This window comes from Myotis lucifugus, unplaced genomic scaffold (genome assembly GCF_000147115.1).
Source record: "Myotis lucifugus unplaced genomic scaffold, Myoluc2.0 scaffold_3, whole genome shotgun sequence".
NCBI classification, from domain to species: domain Eukaryota; kingdom Metazoa; phylum Chordata; class Mammalia; order Chiroptera; family Vespertilionidae; genus Myotis; species Myotis lucifugus.
This window is the reverse complement of record NW_005871051.1, coordinates 28,297,740-28,319,503: the sequence shown is the minus strand read 5'-3', so window position 1 is coordinate 28,319,503 and position 21,764 is coordinate 28,297,740. Positions and strand designations below refer to the sequence as shown.

Here is a 21,764-nt window from a genome sequence, read left to right as displayed (position 1 = left end):
TATTCCAATTTGAATATGAATGTTGAATTTTCTCAAAATATTTGTGTTTTTTTGCATCTATTGAGATGATCATACATTGTGTTTAGGAAATTTTCACCTATGTTCATTGTTATATTGGTCTGAATTCTTCCTTTCTTGTAATGACCATATCAAGTTTTATACTGTGGATGAAAAGGGGCCACATACTAACCTGACTAACTCAGGGAAGGCCTATGTGGAGGCCTTACAAACTCAGAGACCTAAAGTAACCACAAAGGATGGTCTGAAATTTAAACTGTTTTAATTAAAAAGCAGTTTGTAGTGGGTAGTCAGTCATATCTTAGGCCAGTATCTTCCCTGACAAAGATCAACTTTCTCCCACCTCCCTAACCTATCACCAATGGATTTCATGTAACCCACTTACGTCTCCTCCTTTGATGATAATTTATAAAACCACCATCCTCTGGCTTCCCGGGAATTGTCGACAGTTTGGCTCAAATAAACTCACAAAAATTCTTTACAAGTTTGAATGTTTCTTACGTTAACATTACTATTCAAGTTTTGTTGGTCTCATAAAAAGATATAGAGTGTTCCCTCTTTTACCATTTCCTGGAAGTGTTTACTATGTAACACTGTTGTTATTTCTTTCTTACATACTTAGAATTCACTGGAAAAGTCATCTGGGTCTACTGGAAGATTTTAAATTATGGATTCAATATCTTTAATAGTTATAAAACAATATGCAATTTCTATTGCTTGTGTCAGTTTTAAGTTGTGTTTTTCTAGGAATCTGTCCACTTTTTCTAAATTTTCATTTTAGTTGTAAAAGTATTTTTAATACATTTTAATTCTTTCTAATGTCTGTAGGACCTTCTATGATGTCCCTTTTCATTTCTAACATTATTCCTGCTGGAGTTTGTCAATTTTATCATATTTTTCAAATCAATTTTTGCCTTTGTTGATCCTCTCTGTTTTCCATTTCATTAAATACTGTTCGCTATTTCCTCCATGCTATTTTCTCTGAATTTAATGTGTTGTTATTCTTCTAACTACCTGATACATATATACCTAGTTCATGGATTTTCAGCATGTCTTATTTTCCAATATAAATGCATTTAAAGGCATAAACTTCCCTCTAAAGATGACTTCAGCTGTATTCCATTAGTTATATTTGATACTAGCTGCCCCCGCTCATCCGGGCCCCACTACGCCTGCTGCCGCCACTCAGCTGCGGTCTCTGGTGCGCCCCGTCCTAGGGCGATACTGGCACGCCCATGACCGAGAAGGGGCCACTGGTTCGCACCCAGTCAGTCCTGATGCTGGTCCCAGTCTGGATGGGGGAGGGGCGCGCAGGGGGAGGCTCAGCCCACTACAGCTGCACTTGCCAGCCATGAGCCCTGCGTCTGGCACCTGTTGGTCAGCTGAATGGCGCTGAGTGTCTGCCCCCTGGTGGTCAGTGTGCGTCATAGCTACCGGTCGAATGGTTGCTTAGGCTTTTAGATAGATAGATAGATAGATATTTTGCTATTATTCAACTCAAAATATTTTCTAGCTTTCTTTGACTCAAGTTAATTAAAAATAGATTTCTAAATTTCTAAATACATGGGAATTTTCATTTTATTGGTTTCTAGCTTAATCCCATTGGTGTTAGAGAACAGTCTATATAATTTCAATCACTTTATATTTGGTTGAGAATTGCCATGTGGCCAGCATAATGTGCCTTTTATACTGCATAAATGCACTTTTATGTGCATTTGAAAATAATTTTATTCTGCCCAGCCTATGAACCAGGAGGTCATGGTCAGGGCACATGCCCAGGTTGCAGGCTCAATTCCCAGTAGGGGGCATACAGGATACAGGAGACAGCCAGTCAGATTCTCATCACTGATGTTTCTATCTCTCTTTCCCTCTCCCTTCTTCTCTTAAATATACACACACACACACACACACATATATATATATATATATAATTTACCATTGATTTTCAGGGAGAGTGGAAGAGAGAGAGAAAGACAGAGAGAAATATCAATGTGAGAGAAACATCATTGGTTGCCTCCTGCATGCACCCCACCAGGGCCTGGGCCAGGAGGAGCCTGCAACCAAGGTATGTGCCCTTGACCAGAATCGAACCTGGGACCCTTTGGTCCACAGGTGGAAACTCTATCCACTGAGCCAAACCAGCTAGGGCAAAATATATATATTTTTTAAGAAAATAATTTGATTCTGCAATTGCTAGGTACAGTGCTCTATATATGTCCACTAGGTCAAGTTTAATACTTATGCTGCTCAATTCTTCTACATTTTTACAAACGTTTTATCTGCTTATCATAACAGCAGCTGAGACAGTTATGTTATAATATCCCACTATGGCCCTGGCCAGCGTTGCTCAGTGGTTGGAGTGTCAGCCCGAGAACCAAAGGGTCATGGGTTCGATTCCAGTGAAGGGCATACACCTGGGTTGCAGGTACCCCGTCCCATTTGGGGGAGTGCGGGAGACAACCAATTGATGTGGCTGTCTCTCCCCCTCCTCCCTCCCTTCTACTCTAAAATCAATGGAAAAAATATTCTCCCAGTGAGGATTAACCAAAAAAACCCCACTGATTGCGGATTTATTTCTATTACAGTTGTATTGATTTTTGAAATTACATTAAGTGCATGAGGATTTTAATTATACCTGAAATAAACCATTTATCATTTATCAGTATATCTTTATCTCTAATATATTTTGCCTTCAAAGCCTATTTTGTCTGATATTAAAATAGCTACTCAACTTTCTTTTGGTTAGTGTGTGCGTACTATTTTTTTCCATTCTTTTACTTTCAATCTTTTGATATGCTTTTATTTTAAATGTCTCTTTTAAATAGCCCTAGTCAGGTTTTGTTTTCTTACCTAACTGTCTTTTCATTGGAGCATTAGAGTCCATTTACATTGAATGTGATGACTGATACATAAAGATTTAAGTCTATCAATTTACTGTTTGCTTTCTATTTGTTCTGCTTGCTCAATGTTCCCTTTTCTCTCCTTTCCTGCCTTCTTTCAAATTTAGAAATTATTCAATTTTTTACTTGCCTTTTAGCTTTAATATAATATAGTCTTTCACAATTTAGTGGCTGCCACACAGATTCCATGTATCTGAGACTTGTCTAACATTAATGGTTCTTTTTCCTGGAAATGCAAGGACTTTAAAATAGTTTTATTCCATTTATCTCCTTTCTGACTTATACTCCATTGTTGTACATTTTAATCTATAGATATTTTAAACCCAAAGACATAATTAATTTTTACAGTCAATAATCACGTGGTCTTTTCCACATAAATACACTTTTTGTTGCTCTTCATTTCTTCCTGCAACTCTAACCTTTCACCAGAGATCATTTTCCTTCAGCCAAAAACAAAGAAAAAAACACCTTAGTGTTTCCTTTAATGTGGGTCTGCTCACCAAAAAATTGTTTTTATTTATTTGAAATGTCTTTATGAAGGATTTCTTTGGTGAGTAAAGAATTTGTGTTAGCAGTCAGTTTCTTTCAGTACTTAAATTTCAGTTGACTTGTTTTCCATGGTTTCTGTTCAGAACACAGCTGTTGATCTGTTGCTCTTGTGAAGGTAATCTGTCTCCAGATGCTTGCAAGTCTCCTTCTCATCTATGGTTTTCAGCAGTTATATCATGAAGTGACTGGCTGTGGTTTTCTTTGTGTTCATGGGGTTATCGTTTCTGTGGACGTAGGTACCTTAAACAGTTGTGGGAAATTCTCAGGCATTATCTTTTCAAATATTGTTTCAGCCCAATTTTCTCTCTCCTCTCTTTCTGAGATGACAACTGAACACACGTTAGACCTTCTCATATTATCTCTATCTCCTACCCTGTCTTTTAAAATTTTCCATGTCTCCAGGCTTTCTTGTGGGTATGTTGAGCTATCTGTTGGCCATTAAATTCTTTCTTCAGCTGTGTCTAATTTACCCTTCCTTTGAGAATTTAGCTTTGATTATTACATTTTTCAGTTTTAAATTTTTCATTTGGTTCTTTTTTAGTTTCTAAGTCTCTGCCAAAATTCTCAATCTGGTCTTTATCTCCTCTTTATTTGGAAATGGGGTCTTTGCAACATAATCAGTCAAGGATTTTGAGATGCATAGTTGTTTGAAAGTCTGCATCTGATATCTGGAGCCCCTATTAAACCGTCTTCATAGTCTGTTGTTTGTATTTGTTTTAACTCATGTAGCCTTGCCTCCCTGTTTGTCTATTTTTTATTGTATCCAGACACTGAATTTACAACAGGGCTTGTGAAAATGACTGGAGGACTGTACGGTATTATCGCTTCTACAAAAGATTAATTTCAGAGACAGGACACAATGTGAAGCAGGACTGCAGTCCTTAGGAAGTCCTACTTCTGGTTCATCCTCATATCTTGGAAGTGGCTTTTGGGATCCCAACCCAAATTAAGGGAGTTCACCCAGAACTGCTGCCCTTTGGCAGACCTTGATACCTCAGCTTCCCCCTTTCCCCAAAGCATTTCTGACAGCCTCGCAGAGCTCAGCCTCTCAGTTTCCCCTTCAGAGTCAGTATATGGCCCTATATTAATTTCCTGTGGCTGCCCTGTAACCAAGTACCACAGACTGGGAGGCCTAACCAACAGAAATGTGTAGCCTTGTGATACAGATGGCTAGAAGTCTAAAATCAAGGTGTCAGCATGCATAAGCCATGGACACAGACATTAGGGTGCTGAAGGCCTGGAGCGGGGAGGGGGGACGGACTGGAGGAGGTCAATGGGGGAAAAAGGGGACATATGTAATACTTTCAACAAGAATTATTTTTAAAATAAAATAAAATAAAATAAAATAAAATAAAATAAAATAAAATAAAATAAAATAAAAGGTGTCAACAAGGCCTAAAGGATCCAGGGAGATTCCATTCATTACCTCCTTCCAGTAGCCCCATCAGGCCTCAGTTTGTGGTAACAGAACTCCAATCTCTGTTTTCTTTCACATGCTCTTTTCTTCTGTGTTTCCTGTGTCCAACTCCCCCTCCCCTTTCTCTTATAAAGACACCAGACACTACATTTAGAGTCCACCCTAAATCCAAGATGATTTCATCTCAAGATTCTTAACTAATTATATCTGCAAAGCCCCTATTTCCAAAGAAGGTTACATTCTGAGGTTCCGGGTGAATTTTGAGGGAACACTATTCCCACTATAGACCCCAAGGTAAAAAGCAGCCCCAAATGTCATGCTCACTTCCTCAAATTACATCCTCCCCAAATCCTAACCTGTAATTCTACATTATCTTAGCTCTCTCCTCAGTGATGGCGAACCTTTTGAGCTCGGTGTGTCAGCATTTTGAAAAACCCTAACTTAACTCTGGTGCCGTGTCACATATAGAAATTTTTTGATATTTGCAACCATAGTAAAACAAAGACTTATATTTTTGATATTTATTTTATATATTTAAATGCCATTTAACAAAGAAAAATCAACCAAAAAAATGAGTTCGCGTGTCATCTCTGACACGCGTGTCATAGGTTCGCCATCACTGTAGCTGATGGTGCCTGGAAGAATGGCTTAGTCAGCTGCTTGGCCCACCATTACCAGAAGTCACCTTTTCCTACCCACCTTTCAGATTAAACTAAACAGTCCCTTCCTCAAGGAGCCCTTTCCATACCTCCCTGAGTATCAAGTCAAATTCACCTACTGCTGAAACCGGTTTGGCTCAGTGGATAGAGCGTCGGCCTGCGGACTGAAAGGTCCCAGGTTCGATTCCGGTCAAGGGCATGTACCTGGGTCTCGGGCACATCCCCAGTAGGAGATGTGCAGGAGGCAGCTGATCGATGTTTCTAACTCTCTATCTCTCTCCCTTCCTCTCTGTAAAAAATCAATAAAATATATTTAAAAAAAAAAAAAAGCCCATCAACCTTTAAAAAAAAAAAATTCACCTACTGTAGCCTCCCAGAGCACTCCAGCCCTCTCCTGTTTAGCACTCACTGCTGTCAACAACTGCACATTAAATGTGATCATCTTACTAATGTCTGTCTTGTTTTCAGACTATTAGCTCTAGGAGTGTTTTTGTTGTTGTTCAGTAAGGTACCCCAAGTGCCTAGCACACTTAATAATTTTAAGATCTCCAATTTTTTAAAAATTTATTTTAGAGAGAGAGAGAGAGGAAGGGAGCGAGAAGAAGGGGGGAGAGAGAAAGAGAGGGAGAGATGGAGGGAGAGCGGGAGAGAAGGCGAGAGGAAGAGACCGGGAAAGGGGGAAGGGGTAGGGGGGAGAGGGAGAGGGGGAGAGGGAGAGAGGGAGAGAGGGAGAGAGGGAGAGAGAGAGAAAGACATCAATTTGTTGTTCCACTTATTTATGCATTCATTGATTGATTCTTGTATGTGCCCTGACCGGAGGTTGAACCCACAACCTTGGCATAGCCAAGCAATGCTCTAACCAACTGAGCTACCCAACCAGGGCCTAAGATCTCCAATGTTTGCTGAGTTAAATTGAATCTGTGAAAAAAGGAAAATAATGCCTGGCCCATGTGTTTCCAGTAGTATTCAAGAAATTAGCAATTTTTTAAAAAGATCTCCATTGCTAATTGTCTGCCAGACTCATTTTTATTTGCTCTTCCAGCTGACAGAAATGGAGACTCACCCAGATCAGCTTGAGCTAGGGAAGGACAGGTTTAGGGAGATGGCTACTATGAGATACAAAAAGTGAATAATTAGAAAGACAGAACTAATCATAAAAGCAACCATTTACTGAATGCTTACAATGTGTGACGCACTATGCCAAGTGTTCTACATGGATTATTCCATTTAACTCTGAGTTATCATCCTTTCTATTTTACAGATCTGAAAACTATGATTATCATTCCATTTTGCAGATATGGAAATTGAGACTCAGAAATGCACAGCTAATATTTATTGTCACTGCTGCCAACCCAAGAACTAATATTTACCCTATTTACAGATAAGGAAACCAAGTCTTAAGAGAAATTTAGAAACTTGTCTGTGATCACATGTCTTATAAGCAGAAGAGCAGGATGTGAATCAACTTGATTTGACACCAAAGTTCAGGATATTAAATGCTACTAAACACTAGCTTTGAAAACCTTTTATACCGCTTCACACCCACTAGGATGGCTATCATCAAAAAGACAGTAACTGAGGACATGAAGAAACTGGAACCTTCATACATTGCTGGTAGGAATGTAAAATAGTACAGCTACTTTGGAAAAGTCTGGCAGTTTCTCAAAAGTTCAGCAGAGTTACCATATGACCCAGCAAATCTACTCCTAGGTAGATGCCCAAGAGAAACAAAACATATATCCACAAAAACCATGTACAATGATTGTTCATAGCAGCATTATCCAGAACAGCCAAAAAATGGAAATAACCCCAATACCCATCAATTGATAAATGTAAAATGTAGTATAGCCATACAATGGAATATTATTCAAGAATAAAAAGGGGAAGAGTACTGGCACATGCTACAACATGGATGAACTTCTTCTAAATGAAGAAGCCAGCCCTAGCCAGTAGCCAGTTTGGCTCAGTGGATAGAGCATCAGCCCCCAAACTGAAGGGTCCCAGGTTTGATTCAGTCAAGGACACATACCCCACCAGAGACACACAGGGGTCAACCAATCGATGTGTCTCTCACATCAATGTTTCCCTCTCTCTGTCTCTCCCCTCCCTTCCACTGTCTCTAAAAAAAAAAAAAAAAAAAAAATCAATGGAAAAATATCCTTAGGTGAGGACTTATTTATGTAAATTTTTCAAAAAATTATTTATACATAAATAAGAGAAGCCAGTCACTAAAGGTATGTACTGCATGTTTCTACTTACTAGTATATGAAATGTCCAGAATCAACAAACCCAAAAAACAGAAAGTAGGTTAGCAGTCGCCTAAGGTTGAGAGAGTTGGGAGGAAATGGGGAGTTAATGGTTGTGGGGTTTCTTTTTGGGGTGATGAAAATGTTCTAAAATTGATTGTGGTGATGGTTACACTACTGTGAAGATACTAAAAACTACTGAACTATACACTTTAAATGAGTGAACTGTGTGGTGTGTGAATTATATCAATAAAGATGTCATTTTTTAAGACTTCTATAACTTTAAGCTTTTACCTAATTTCTAGTAGTCTTCATTTCAATGGAAAAGTGCTTTGTTTAAATTTGAAATCATGAATTTAAGCACTTTTATGCACAAAGCCAAAAATGTTAACTTTTAAAAAGCTTTTAAATAAATTAAACTCTACCTTAACTGATAAGCTCCACAGATCACACTACTTTTACTCAAATTTCATCATACCCTATAATGTGCTGGTGAATTAATTTACCAGTGTATTAGCTCCATTTTCTTTTTTCCACTCTAGCTATGCAGTCCTATAGAATCATTATTGTGTATTATGGTTAGGAAATACAAATGAATTGTTTGCTGGGGAAACTGGAACATATAAAAATATCAGACATGAATGAAATGCTAAATTAACAAATAACCATCCCCAATCTACACACATCAAATTTTCAGTATGCTGAAGACTTGGGGAAGTCTTAAAAGAAACTCATAAACTAAAGATTTGGAGTTTGGTAAGGCCTCTCCTTACACATGTCATAAGGTCCCTGAACCAGCAGCAGCAGCATCTCCTGGGAGCTGATTAGAAATGCAGAATCTCAGACCCCACCCCAGACCTACTCAGCCAGATTCTGCATTTCAACAAGATCCCCAAGGGATGTGTCTGCTGCACATTCAAATTTGAGAAGCACTGTCCTAAGACACTTCCTTTTCTTTTTCCATTAAGATAGCTCTAGCTTGCTGGACTAATATTTCAAAACTTGACATACATACAGCTCTGGTCCTGGGCCAGCTTGTCCTCAGTTCCATTCCTCATCTGCTGTATTCCAAGTGGTGGAGGGGTTGATCTTTGCAGGCTGAGTTTCCCATGCAGGAACGGTGATGGGTGAGTCCCCGGCAGCAGCTGTGTCTTCCCCAAGGCTCCAGCCCCATCCAGACAACTTAGGGTGGTTCCAGCCTCTGGGGAGTCAGCTATGCCACCTCCTGGAGTCAGCCAAGCCACCTCCTCCCTTTGTCCTCCAGCTTAGGGGTAGCAGTAGCTTCCTGTTTGTTGCCTCATCTCAGGGTTGCCTCACTGCCCACTGTCTGCATTCCCAATTCTTCATCACCTATGCAAGCATGCCCTACATTAAATTCCCTCTGTTCTAAATACTTAAAGTGGATTCTGTTTTCCTTTTTGGGCCCAGAATGATACTCCATACATTTTAAATAGTTCTCTTATGCACCACATACAGCAGAGAATTTTCTTTAAGCTTATTGGCTTAAAAGGGGGAGGAGGGGCTATTGCACACACAGTAAACCTCAGATTTCCCACATTCTGACAATCACTAACTACCAAAAAGAAAAATCAGTCTTAAGCTATTTGTACAGCAGATGTAACTGTATTCAGAAAGTCAAGGCCTCAGAGTGTATTTTTAACACTCTCCCCATCACTCCTCAATCAGAACAGCTGGTATAGCAGCTACTATTGTTTTGTTGTTGTTGTTTTGGGGAGGAGGAGACCCATCTCCAAAGAACAGAATTCTGGTCAAACACTGGAATCTCTGAGAGATCAAATCTTAATCACACTTGTAAATCACATGATCTACCCTACACTAGGAACATAACATGCTGGAGGACCAATCAACAGGAGAGAGCAACTCCTATCAGTACCGATTAAGGTCACTTGGAGATCTTCCTAAAAACACATCTGATCTGGTCACTCCCATACTCTGAATAACCCTCTGGGACTCACTCTTGCCCAAGGCCAAAAACCCAAGCCCAGGCTAGCCCTTCAAAATCTACCTTTCCCATCTCCTCTTCCTAATTCCTCTCAACCTGATGCATTCACCTTCTGACCATTCCCAGGTGTGCTTAAACCTTAGCTACAGTAAACTCTGTGGAAAGCCCTCCCTTCCCACTTAGCCTGGCAAATCCTTTCCCTCAAGATCCTGTTGTAAAGGGGACCTCTCTATCCCTGCCTCCCAGGATAATTGGATTCTCAGTCCTATGAGCTCCCACAGCACTTACTATGCCACACAGTCAAGTAAGTACACAGGTGTCCATTTCCTACAGACTGGGAACCCCTGGGTGGAGAAACGGCCTTCCACCTTGGTATTCTGACCACGGCTCACATCCAGGTCCACACGTACTACCTGTGATACCCTGTGCACGTCCCTTAACTTCTCTACCTGGATTTCCAATTCCATAAGATGGGGATGATAGGTAACACCCAACTCCACGAGCTATCACCAGTACTAAATGAGCTAACCCACGTCACGTGCTGTAAAGTTAACCCAAGAAAAGTGCCTGGCACATACAGCAAGCACTGAAGACTTGCTATCATGAGTTATCACTGTTCCACATGGAACAGAAGAGATGTTCAATACCTATTTGCTGGATAACTGGAGCACATCACAATGAACCCGCTTCGTAGCATGTCGGGGCTAAGGACTAACCCACCACGGGTATCAAAAGCCAGCAGAAGATAATGAGAGAAATGGCTCCCACGGTCAAAGTAACAGCTGAACTTAACTGGCCCGAGGACAAGCGCACTGCAGCAGGATGAGAAAGTCGGTGCCAGCTGGATCTGCCGAGGCTGCCCACAGACCGGCCTGCCCTCGGCCACCTGTCCGGCCACCTGTCCAGCCACCTGCCTGAGGAAGACGAATTCTAACAGGGAGGGCTCACCTACAGCAAAAACCGTAAGCAGTTTTCCACGGGAACCGCAATGGGAAAACAAAGGGTGCAACTTTCCTCGTGCAGAAAGGAAACGCGTCTTTCTGCAGCTAATAGTTGGCGTCTAGAGTTCTCCACGGAGATCTAGGTGCCAAGCAGGTGCACAGCCGGGGAAAACCCCGTCTCCGCTTCCCCGAGGAGAGAGGGAGGGACGGTCACCAAACGGGCATCCCTTCCCTTTCGGGCACGAAAACGCACCCGAGTGAAGGGACGAGCCTCCACACCGGTATCCACTGGATTTATAAGGAGACCACAGGTGAGTGTCTGCAGAGCAGCCAACGGGAAATGAGCTGACCAGTTATCAGAAATGGGCAGAACCCCAGGCTCCGGGAGTGCACGCCTGCATCGCAGCCAAGCGCCCCCATTTCTGGTGCGCTCGACCCCCCGGCCCCGCCTCTAGGCCTCAGTTTCCTCCCGGACCTTGCGACGCGGGGCTTCCTCCCAGCCCACCGCCCCGCGCGGCGCCCACCTGCGCCCCCGGCCCGGGGTCGCCGCCGCCGCCCCGCCGGGAGGCGCGCTCAGCCCGGGAGCGCAGCCCGTTACCCCGCGGAGCGCGCTCCGCCCCGGCAGCTGGACCCTGGGCCGGGCCTGGGCGGCCGCTCCGGCCGAGCTGCGGGCCTCACGGGGCTGCCTCGGCGTGAGGGGCGCGCTCCCGGGCCGCTGCCGCGTCTCACCTTCTGGCGGATCTGGCCCGACGTGGACACCTTGCGGATGAGTTTCTGCGGAGAGCCGGGCTCCGCCTCGGGCTCGCTGTCCGACGACTCCTCGGGCGGCGGCGGCGGAGGCTGCTGCAGTGAACCCGGCGAAGGGGCGCCCGCCGCCGCCGCCATGCTGCCCGGCCAGCGCGCGCACGGCGGCTGGGGGGCGGGCGGGGGCGGGGCCTGGAGGGCGGGGCCTGTCCTGGGGGGGCGGGGCCGGGCCTAGGCGGACCTCCCGCTCTGTCCCTCTGTGTCCCTTGCAAGCAGTGCTTTGGACCGTACCCCCACCATTGATGTCCGGGGCCCTGATCTTAGCGTTTGTTTGTCTTCCTAGGACACAATTTCTGTTTTGTTTTGTTTTTTGTGTCTATGCTCACTTTTTCTTAATCTTTAACCTTCCCCTTCAAGAATGTAAGTGACCGGGTGGGTAGGGGCTGGGAGGAGGGTGGTAAAGGGGGAGGGGGAGACATCTGTAATATTACCAACAATAATATATTTTTTTTTATTTTAATTTTTTTAAAGAATGTAAGTGACCTTAAGGAGACCCCGGACCTGCATTGTGCCGCCAGCATCTAAAGCGGAGTCTGGTTTTTGTAGTTACTTGCACGATAAACAGTTGGGCAGTGGATGAATGCAGGAGAGAAAGAAGTTACTTGGATGGACCTCTGGGATGCCAGAACACGACGCCATCTGAGAAAGCTCCTGGAGAAAATGATGTTTAAGGGAAATGCCAGCAGGAGTTATCTCTAACTAATGGTAAGAGAACCCCAGGATCTGTGCTCTAGGCAGAGAGACCAGATTGTGCAAAGGCCTGGAGACAAGAAAGAACAAGTCTTCAAAAAAAATAAGAAAAAAAAAATGAAGAAGCAGCTGTAGCCTAACGGAAGGAAAATAACAGGAGGAGATAAGCCTAGGTCAGGCAGGTCAGACAAGACTCTTGTGAACCTGATAATGGGGTGAGTCTTTTCTGCTGAGTCCTGAGGGCAACTGGAAGCTGGGAGGGGCTGGGTCACAAAACTGGGACTTGTGATCAGGCTTTGAGGTAATCAGGGCAGGTAGCTACCCTGGATTATTGGGAGTGGCTGCCAACATAGAGAAGTGGACTCAGGATGGGAGGGATCTGTAGGCAGAAGCAGAGGCCCTGGGCTAAGCTGCAGGGTAGGTTGGTGGAGCCCTTCACTTGGGGGCCTGCAGTTGGAGATAAAATCAGTTGAGCTTCTGCTGCCCTTTGGGACATCCAGTTGACAAGAGCGTGGTGCCATCCAAGAGGAGAAGATCTTTAGGGGACTGCACAAATAAGTGTCCCCATACTCTTTCAAAGGACTGCTGGAAACTCAGCTGACCCTGGCCTGCCCACCTGTCAGCCTTCTCTGGCCCCTACTGCACTTGGCAATGCTTTCTAGAGCAAAACAAATGAAGACCCCAAGAGGCCACAGAGTAGCATCCAGCATGGGGACATGGCCAGGGGAATGGACTCATATCCATGGCAGAGCATGTAAGGGTCTAATTCAGAAACACTCTGGGACAAGCCAAGGGCCCCTGGTATACTGAGCTGCAATGCCCAATACTATAATCACTAACTACAGGTGGCTACTTCAATTTCAATTAATTAAAATTAAATTTTCAGTTCCTCAGTGATACTAGCCACATTTCAAGTGCTCAGTAGCCACATGTGGCTTAGAAGCTACCACATAGACAGCACAGATATAGAACATTTCTGTTGTCGCACACAGTGCCCTTGTGCTGACCACCGGGGACATGCCAAACACTTGACCAGCAAGTCTAGTCTTCACACAAGCCCCACAGATAAGCTCGATGGTCTTATTCTAGAGCAGTGGTTCTCAACCTTCTGGCCCTTTAAATACAATTCCTCATGTTGTGACCCAACCATAAAATTATTTTCATTGCTACTTCATAACTGTAATGTTGCTACTGTTATGAATCGTAATGTAAATATCTGATATGCAGGATGGTCTTAGGCGACCCCTGTGAAAGGGTCGTTCGACCACCAAAGGGGTCACAACCCACAGGTTGAGAACCACTGTTCTAGAGGCTTAGATACCACTCCAAAGGAGTGAGAGAGGACGTATAACCTGGACCAACTGCTTCTTATTAGGAGATGAGGGAGCAGGACTACTTGTGATGCTCCAGGGGATGAAGCCCCACTGAGCATGAGCAGCCCTAGAGGAGATGAAGGAGATGAACTTGATTTTGAACAAACTGAGTTTGCAGTCCCTGGGTGTGCTGTTGCCTGCACATGTCAGAAGCTCAGGGGACATCTGGGCCCTAGAAACCATCATTTTAGAGGTGAAAAAGCCATGAGCATGAATGTGAGTGCAAGTCAGAGTTGGCAGGTAGATACTGTGGCTGGATGGAAGTAGATTTGCAATTATGAAAAAGTACTAGAAATTGTCACAGCCAAGAGAAACCTACGGAGATATGACAACTAAATGTCATGCGGGATCCTGGAACAGAAAAAACGGCATTGGGTAAAAAACTAAGGAAATCTGTGTAAAGAATGGGCTTTAGTTTAATAGTAAAATGTCCGTGTTGAATCATTAAGTGTGGCCAACATAGCCTCCTAATGTTAATAATAGGGAAAACGGTATGTTTTGTACTATTTGTCAACTGTTCTGGAAATCTAAAACTATTTGAAAATAAAATGTGTAATCTTTAAAAGCTGATAAGGATGTTTCCCCGATGAGCAAAGAAGCCTTTATGTTCACTGTAATGGCTGTTCCCTTGGAGATCTCCCCAGAGTGGCAGGCCTGTAAGGGCACATTCTCCCCAGTGCCGCTTTATGGTCTGAGTCATGCTGTGAATCATCTCTGACAACATGCTGCTCCCTATGTTTACCCCACCTTAAGGGCATATCAAGGTGGCAGTAATAACACACTTCACATCCAACCTAATCTTTCTTCTCGACCTGTCAATGTAGAAGCACACCTCCTGTCAAAAAGAACCGCTTCCCGTTAGAGGAGAAAAACAATGCACTTGAAAACAGGGGGATGGTCTCATTCTCCCCTGAACTAGGGTTATGATTGACATGTGGAGCGGGACATTTATTCACTGGGTGTGGTATACAGTTTCCCTGGCCCCCAGGCATGGTGGCAACCTGAACCACCCCCATACATTTCCAAATGTGTCCAACTCCCCATCTATCCCACCCACAAGATTCAGTAAACTAAACCATTAGGGATGTGACAATAGATTGGGAGGGAAGTGATGAAACATGTTGAAGGAGTAGGAAAACAGACACTCTAAAAAGAAATTAACTGCACATGTGATAAAATGGTAGTGAACTAAATACACACACACACACACACACACACACACACACACACACACACGTATAAGTCAAACTGGGGAAATCTGAGTAAGATGGGTGGATTGTACCAATGTCAATATCCTGGTTGGGATAGGTACTATCGTTCTGCAGAATGTTACCCCTTGGGGGACAGATAACTACATGTAATCTACAATTATCTCAATAAATAAAATTTTCAATTTAAGAAAAGAACTTAAGGGCAGCCATTGTAAAGTCACAAATGCTAATCTCCCCCTCTGACCCTCCAAACTCTCATCCACTTCAGCATCAGAAGGTGAACGAAGGTCTGGTTATAGAGTCAGGGAATCCAGAGTTCAAATCTTGACTCTGACTCTCACTAGCTGTATGACCTTGGGTAAGGTACACGATCTCTCTGAACTGCAATTTCCTCATCCAACAAATGGAATGACAGTACCAATTTGCAAGCATTTGTGGAATGATTAGATGTAATATGGGAAATGGCCAGCACGAGGTAGGTGCTCAATACACAGCAGGGATCCCTACTTCTCTAGCCCTTTGGTTGTGGTTGCAGAACATTGTCCCAAGTTCCCAACCACCACTTGCTCCATGCAGCACCCTCAACTCCTTTGTACCCTGTTTCTTGCACTGCGCTCACCTGGAAAACCCTGGGTCACACATCCGACCTACACACGGACATCCTGTCTCCTGACAGCAGGGAGTACGCCAGCAGACACAACGCCATGCGTGTGCAGGCCCAGCCAAGTTCCACATCCCTTTTGGGCTGGCCAGCCATTCACTTCCTGCTCCCACCCCCACACCCTCCCCAGTGGCCAACTGCAGGCCATAAACTAACCAGCACCTGGAAATCCGAAAGTCAGCCATTTTGGTACCAGAATAACCTGGAGGGCAAGGACTGTTCTGACCTCTGGTCTCCAGGAACTGGCCTGCTCACTCTTCTCTCCATCTCTCCCACCCACACAGTTGCAAAGGTCAGGCCTAACAACATCCACCCTGACTTAGGATGTCCTGGGGTCAAGCAATGCAGGAACCAGCAAGCTGGTTCTCTCAGCAGGCACTCCAGGGAAGAATCCCAGGTCCCTGGCTTACCCAAGATCTCGGTGTGAGCCAACCACGATGGCTTCTGGGCTTTGGGGGAGGGGTGGCAGCAGGGGAAGGGCTCAGATCCCCAGAGGAGTCTGCCACCCTGATCATCCCTTTCCTGAGTATACGGGGAGAGAGGCCCGGGCTGGAGGGGGTCACATGCTGTGTCCTCTTAGCATGGGAGAAATAAGGAAGAAGAAACTGTGTCTGACCTTGCAAACCCACAGGCCAAAGCCCCAATCTTCTTCCTGTTATCATTATTATTATTATTATTCCTCTAGAAATGAATGAATATTCATCCCTGTCAATATGAGTGCCTCAAACTCAACACAAGAGTTAAAACCTCGCTTTGTGTATGTGGACTCCTGTCCAAAGTCCCAGGTGGAGCCTCTGGTCTAAATCCCAGTCCCCAAGACACAGACCAGCCTGGCATCTGGCAGAACCACCCCAGCTCTGGGCACCTTCGTGTGCATGGACCCCACACTGCTATCCAGCCCTCTGCCACTGCTCTTGGTGCTGGAGACCTGACCCCAAGTGTCACTCCTTACTCGACCCCCTCCCATTCACCTTCCAACCTCCTGTGAATGGGTTCAACTGTGCAGAACTCTCTAAACCCCTTTTATCCTGCTCCTTGGAGCGTGGACTAGAGCTACCCATCCCTCAAGTCCCTCCAGGCCACCAAGAGAGCTCTCTCTGCATCATTAGCAGGCCCCCAGGCTGGGTACCACAGGCCAGGAGGGGACTCCATGAAGGACAGGGCCCTGGCATCACCTTGGTTTTCCCTCCTCCCCCTGCAGCTCCTCCTTTTTCCCTGACACAAAGCAATCTCTCTGCCCCACCCCTTCTAAGCCGGATCTCCATGAAGATACTCTAACCAAGAAACCTGTCAGGCTTGCAATGAATCCCCTCTTCTAGGGCAACACGGTCTTAGGGTTGGCTCTGCCGTAGTGGGCCACAGGGCACTGATCCACCTGACTGAGACCAGGAGCTTCTGGTGCTGAGCCACAGCTCTGGGTAAATGGCGGGACCCCTGGAGCCTCTCCAATTTCTGCGCAACCCAGAAATGGCAGCTCAGGTTCTTCCTTTAATTCAGTTCTCTGAGCCACTCCAAGGTCCTTCAATGCATTCCTTTCCCACCTTAAACCAGCCAAACCTGAGTTTATTGCTTGCATTCAATAGAAACTTAGCCAACAACCCTGAGCTCAAACAGGGACTTGGCCCCCAGAGTTGAATCAGTGAAGTGTGTTTGGCCCACATTTGTCCTCTGTCCAGTTGATCTCAGGAGGTTCTTTTGTGGTCCTGGAGCTAGAATTGGTCAATGTGATCAGAAACACTGCCCCTCCCCTATATATTTCCAGGGAAATGGCTTACACAGGACCCTAGGAGAAAGCCCAGGACACACTGGGCCCCACAGGTGAGCATATCCATTTCAGCTGCCTTCTCACCTTGAAGAGCCAGAGCTGAGCCGCTGCAGGGAAGGTTGGCTTCTTTTTTAGATGCTGCCCTCCCCATCCCAGACTCAGGTACCCTAAAGGCTGCAGCTTCTGTTGGTGACGTCACTCAGCCTCCCCAGCAAGCCAGCCTGACTCAGGACCCAACAGAACAGACAAACTTTATTTCTGTGAAGAGACTCACACTTTGGTATTTAGCATAACTAAAGGGCTAACTGTGGAGCTTTGCTCATGGACTGCTAATATCCCATTTCCGGTCCTCAGTCACCTCTTCACTCATCCGCAGCTGTCTCCTGGTCTTTCTTCCCTTCCTCAGGATCTCCTGAGTCTTTCAGATTTTGACGAGCAAAATCCTCAAAAACCAAATTTTCATCCTGAAAACTAAAATTAAACAAAGAACATTTTGATCATGGCACACTATGAGGCTTACAACGAAATCTCGAGCAAAACAGATCTTTTTGCAACAAAGGAAGCGATGGAGAGTTTCCTGCATGATGAACACAGGACCCCACCCTTCTCATAGTTGTTCATGGAAAATCTCTTTAACGGGCAAAAAAAGAGTGAAAACCCAAGAGCAGACTACACACCCACTATATCCGTGCATGCATGTGTCATGTGTGTGCATGTGTTTGTTTGTGTGTCTTAGTACTAGGAAACAAAAGGAAAACCAGGGTCCAAACCTGTGTCAAGAGCATGAGGTGTGTACAAAATGACCCTAAAAGTGGTTGTGCCAGATGAGAAAGTCACAGAACACAGGGCAACAAAAGGCAGTGGCTCACCTTTCCTTTGCCATAGCTGCGGCATGGAATGAAAAAGAGAGAGATTAGCATAAATTCTGTATAATGGCTGCACCTGGAAAATGTCTTCCTTGTTTAGTGATTTATAGTTGGGGGAATAAAAGGTCTAGATACATACATTTCATGATAATGGCATGTAATTCCTTCTTCTTTGCCTTTTCCTGCTCAGAGAGCCTTCTCCCTGCATTTTTAGCCATCGCTTCTTTTTAAAGTGCCACAACCCTCACCTGCTCAAGGGGGCCAAGCCACAATCTCACCTCCAGAACCCTGTCCTTGGTTGGCCTCACTCTCTCTGATGTCACACTTCTCTTTGAAAGCGTCTCTCCCTACGTGTCCTAGGACCATTCCAGATCAGAGTCCCCAGATGCTGTCAGGATCCAAGCCTACCCACTTCAAACCATCCACACGTTCAGCTCTTGAGCGGTGACTCCTAGGCCTCATGCTTACCCAGCATCCCCAGCGGTTGGGGTGGGCATTAGACCTTGAGAACTACTTCTGGCCCCTCTCCATTTCTCTGTTAGCATATTGATCTTCATTTTGTTGGATTATATTCTCATGTATGTTTTGCAGCCCCAGTTAATTGCTATTCATTTGGGGTGTTTTTTTGTTCTTTTTTAGCTTTCTGCCTCCCTAGTAAAGTACTGGTGCAACCCTCAGTGGTGAGCCAGGAAGAGCGAAGTGATGCTAAACAACTCCAGATGGTTTCTCGGGAGCCCCGTGCTGATGGCAAGCCACTGCTCTTGTGCCTCGTGCCCACCTGGAAGCCAGCCCTGAGAGGGAAGTGTCTGTGTGGGCTGCTAACCACAGGAAGCCTACGGAGAGGCTGACTCATCAAAACATCCCCTGGGCAAGAAGCCTCCAGGACCCCCTCAGTGCTGAGCATAAAATTATACTAAGTGGGACCATCAGCCCAGAAGAGAATCCAATCAACACCCTGCGTTCCCGTGGATGCTCTTGACAGGGGACAATAAAAGCTTGGTAGCATTTCTACAGCACTTACTACATGCAAATTACTTGGCCCCTGGCCCTGGCAGAGTTTCCCAGCCGCAACCTAATGCTTCCTCTGCTTGGAGTCTGTCATCCAGGCCAGGAAGCAGGGACCTAGGCAGGTGAGACGTGAGCATGCATCCATGAATAAAACTGAGTGACTCATAAATCTCTGGAAATCAGAATTTCAAGGCCATAGGGTGACTTGTCCTTTTTCCCTGAAATCTCATAGTATAAAAAAAGATCATTGGTGAGTCCAGATGTGTGATATGTTCGATGGAAGGACCAGAATGACTGGAACATGGAAATGTCATACCCAGAAAAGGAATAATGCCACTTCCCCCCAGCTCAGCCATAACGCCTGTTCACAGCTGCAGAAAACAATTTCACATAAACTGTGACATCTCCTCAGGCCACAGTTTTAAAATAGCCTTTGAAAATGTCCTTGAAAGAGACCAGAATGCATCTCAATCTCACATAGTTCAAAATAGTATTTTAATGACACAAGCATAAGTGAATAAAATAAACATGGCTAGACTGTATGTTTCCCCCGGGGGAAGGTTTTGGCAAAGCACACTGAGCATTTGAATCCAAACTATTTGGAAAAGATGCTTGGAGACAAAATATTTTTGAGACAAACCCAAATGAATCTGGGGCCCTTCTACTGTTCAGATGTCATTTCATTATCCATTTCATAAAAGCTAGATATAAAGTATAAGGAAAAAAGAAATCCTGCTTGCTTACACCACTTTTACTCCCAATGTTCCTTACTGCTGTAACTGTGAGATTCCCTTTCGGGAGGCCCATTCCTCTGTCCTGACAACTAAGCCACTGAACACTCAGTGGAGAATTTTTCTCAGAATTTCCCAGATGGCACCTGTATTATTTTTGCTGCTTCATCCATCTTTTTTAAGAGAGCTCTGTTGAGATCCAATTCACATAGCATACAATTCACCATTCATGTGTACAGGCCAACAGTTTTTAGAACATTCAGAGTCGTATAGGCACTGCTTCATTTACTTTTAACAACTGTACGAGAGCCAATAGAGTTACATTCACAGGAGCCACGGTGTCAGGACCCCAGCCTGACCCGCTTTCCTGGTATTTTCTATCTTCTCATCACAATCTCCACTGTCAAAAACACTCATCTTCCAAAGGCCTGCTAATGTTTCCAAATGAAATGCAAAAGCTTCAGGCTCTCAAAATTATTTTTCACCTTAAACTTTCTTTACATCTAAACCTAGGTCTGTTCAACAGGAGAACCTATGCTTTTAAATCATTCCTGACAAAACCTAACAAGATTGCCCATGTCTGAGCCCAGGGAGGCTCGGACAAGCTCACGGAGGGTGGACAAGCACCTGGCTCAGGACTGAGCATGTGAGCACGCCTTCCTGGGGCCGGGCACCTTGAGGATGACATGGCCATGCCCGCCCATGCTCACAGGTGTGGTCAGGAAAGACTAGCAGTGAATTTGTAATCAATCTGAAAGTTGTGAATGACAGAGAAAGTCAGGGCGCTGCAGACTGACCTGGGTCCTCGGGCTGCGGGTGCATGAGGCGGAACGGCACTTCAGTGGCCACTTCACTACAAAAAAGAAAGCAGATTGTTCTTACACACACAATTATAAATTGCACAGGATCCAGTGAGATTCAGAGCAAAACAAACCAGATGTCAAGAAGTGATCAAGTAGGAATTTTAAATGTATTCCCTGGCAGGTGGTCCAGAAACTTCACATACTCGTGGCCGAGGCGTCTAGGATTTTCAGGTTCCTTTCCTCCTGGTTATTAGTTTCAGTGACACCATATTGTGGTGGAGGACAGGTGGAGGGAGAATAGTTTTGAAAAATATCCTTTGCAAAAATGTACACAATTTGTATGTGTTACATCTTCTATGTAAGGCTGGTGGGTTGGGGACCAGGGACACAGTCTCTTGAATAGAGAGCAGAATAAAGATGACCAGAGATCACCAAATTCCAGAGGCTAAAGGGCTTTGGGGCAGATTGGAATTTATATAAAAAGAAGGAAGGAAAGGAGTCAGGAAGGAAAGCAGAAGGAAAATCTAGACAAAGGGAGAATGGCAAGGGTGTGTGTAAGTCTGTGTGTGTGAGAGCGTGTGCTTCACCTAGGACCCACTACCTCCCGCCCCACAGTTACCACTTTGGTCAAAGCACATGTTTACAAGGCCGTTGTCACCACACCCCAGTACACACATACAGATGGGGTCTAGAAGAAGATGCATACCCTGGTTTGTGAGGGAAGGAGATGGTAAGAGTCGGGGTGAAGGAGTATGTAAGTTCAGTGCCTGTCTCCAACATGTGAGACTGCCTCTTTGCGCATGGTATGAAAGGCAGCTGTCACTATTCGCAATAGCCAAAAGGTGGAAACAACCCAAATGTCCACAAAAGATGAAAGGACCACAAAATGTGGCATATCCATACAATGGAATATTACTTGGCCATACAAGGAATGAAGCACTGACACACGCTACAACATGATGAATCTTGAAAACACTATGCTGGGCGAAAGAAGCCAGATACCAATGGACAAATATTGTCTCATTCTGTGTACAGGAAATGTCCAGAATAGGCAAACTTTTGGAAATAGAAAGCAGATTAGAGGTTGCCAGGGACCAGGGAGAGGGGCAAATGGGAGAGAATATAGGTTTTCTCTTGGGATGGTAAAAATGTACAGGAG

The 21,764-nt window shown here is 44.8% G+C and overlaps 2 protein-coding genes and 1 long non-coding RNA gene across 12 annotated transcripts in view; 1 reads left to right on the top strand and 2 right to left on the bottom strand.

The window, feature by feature from the left end:
* DGKD (diacylglycerol kinase delta) overlaps positions 1-11,590 on the bottom strand; it is a 111,726-nt gene extending 100,136 nt beyond the window's left edge. The window contains exon 1 of the mRNA XM_006082665.3: positions 11,423-11,590. Within this exon, the coding sequence (XP_006082727.1) occupies positions 11,423-11,578 (156 nt within the window). The 5' untranslated portion in view covers positions 11,579-11,590. The remainder of the gene's footprint in view (positions 1-11,422) is intronic.
* LOC111827954 lies at positions 10,077-19,070 on the top strand. 2 transcript variants are annotated; one of them, XR_002831700.1, is made up of 3 exons: positions 10,077-11,004; positions 11,969-12,202; positions 18,703-19,070. It is a non-coding gene; the product is annotated as an uncharacterized LOC111827954 (long non-coding RNA). The 2 variants fall into 2 exon arrangements; XR_002831702.1 differs by lacking the exon at positions 10,077-11,004 and adding an exon at positions 11,728-11,857.
* Positions 17,431-21,764, bottom strand: part of ATG16L1 (autophagy related 16 like 1) — a 65,563-nt gene continuing 61,229 nt past the window's right edge. For 7 of the 9 annotated variants that reach the window (XM_023762594.1, XM_023762599.1, XM_023762603.1 and 4 more), the window contains 3 exons: positions 20,600-20,655; positions 18,067-18,082; positions 17,431-17,668 (listed from right to left, as the gene is read on the bottom strand). In XM_023762594.1, the coding sequence (XP_023618362.1) occupies positions 17,560-17,668; positions 18,067-18,082; positions 20,600-20,655 (181 nt within the window). In that variant the 3' untranslated portion in view covers positions 17,431-17,559. The remainder of the gene's footprint in view (positions 17,669-18,066; positions 18,083-20,599; positions 20,656-21,764) is intronic. The other 2 variants (XM_023762606.1, XM_023762609.1) reach the window with 1 other exon arrangement.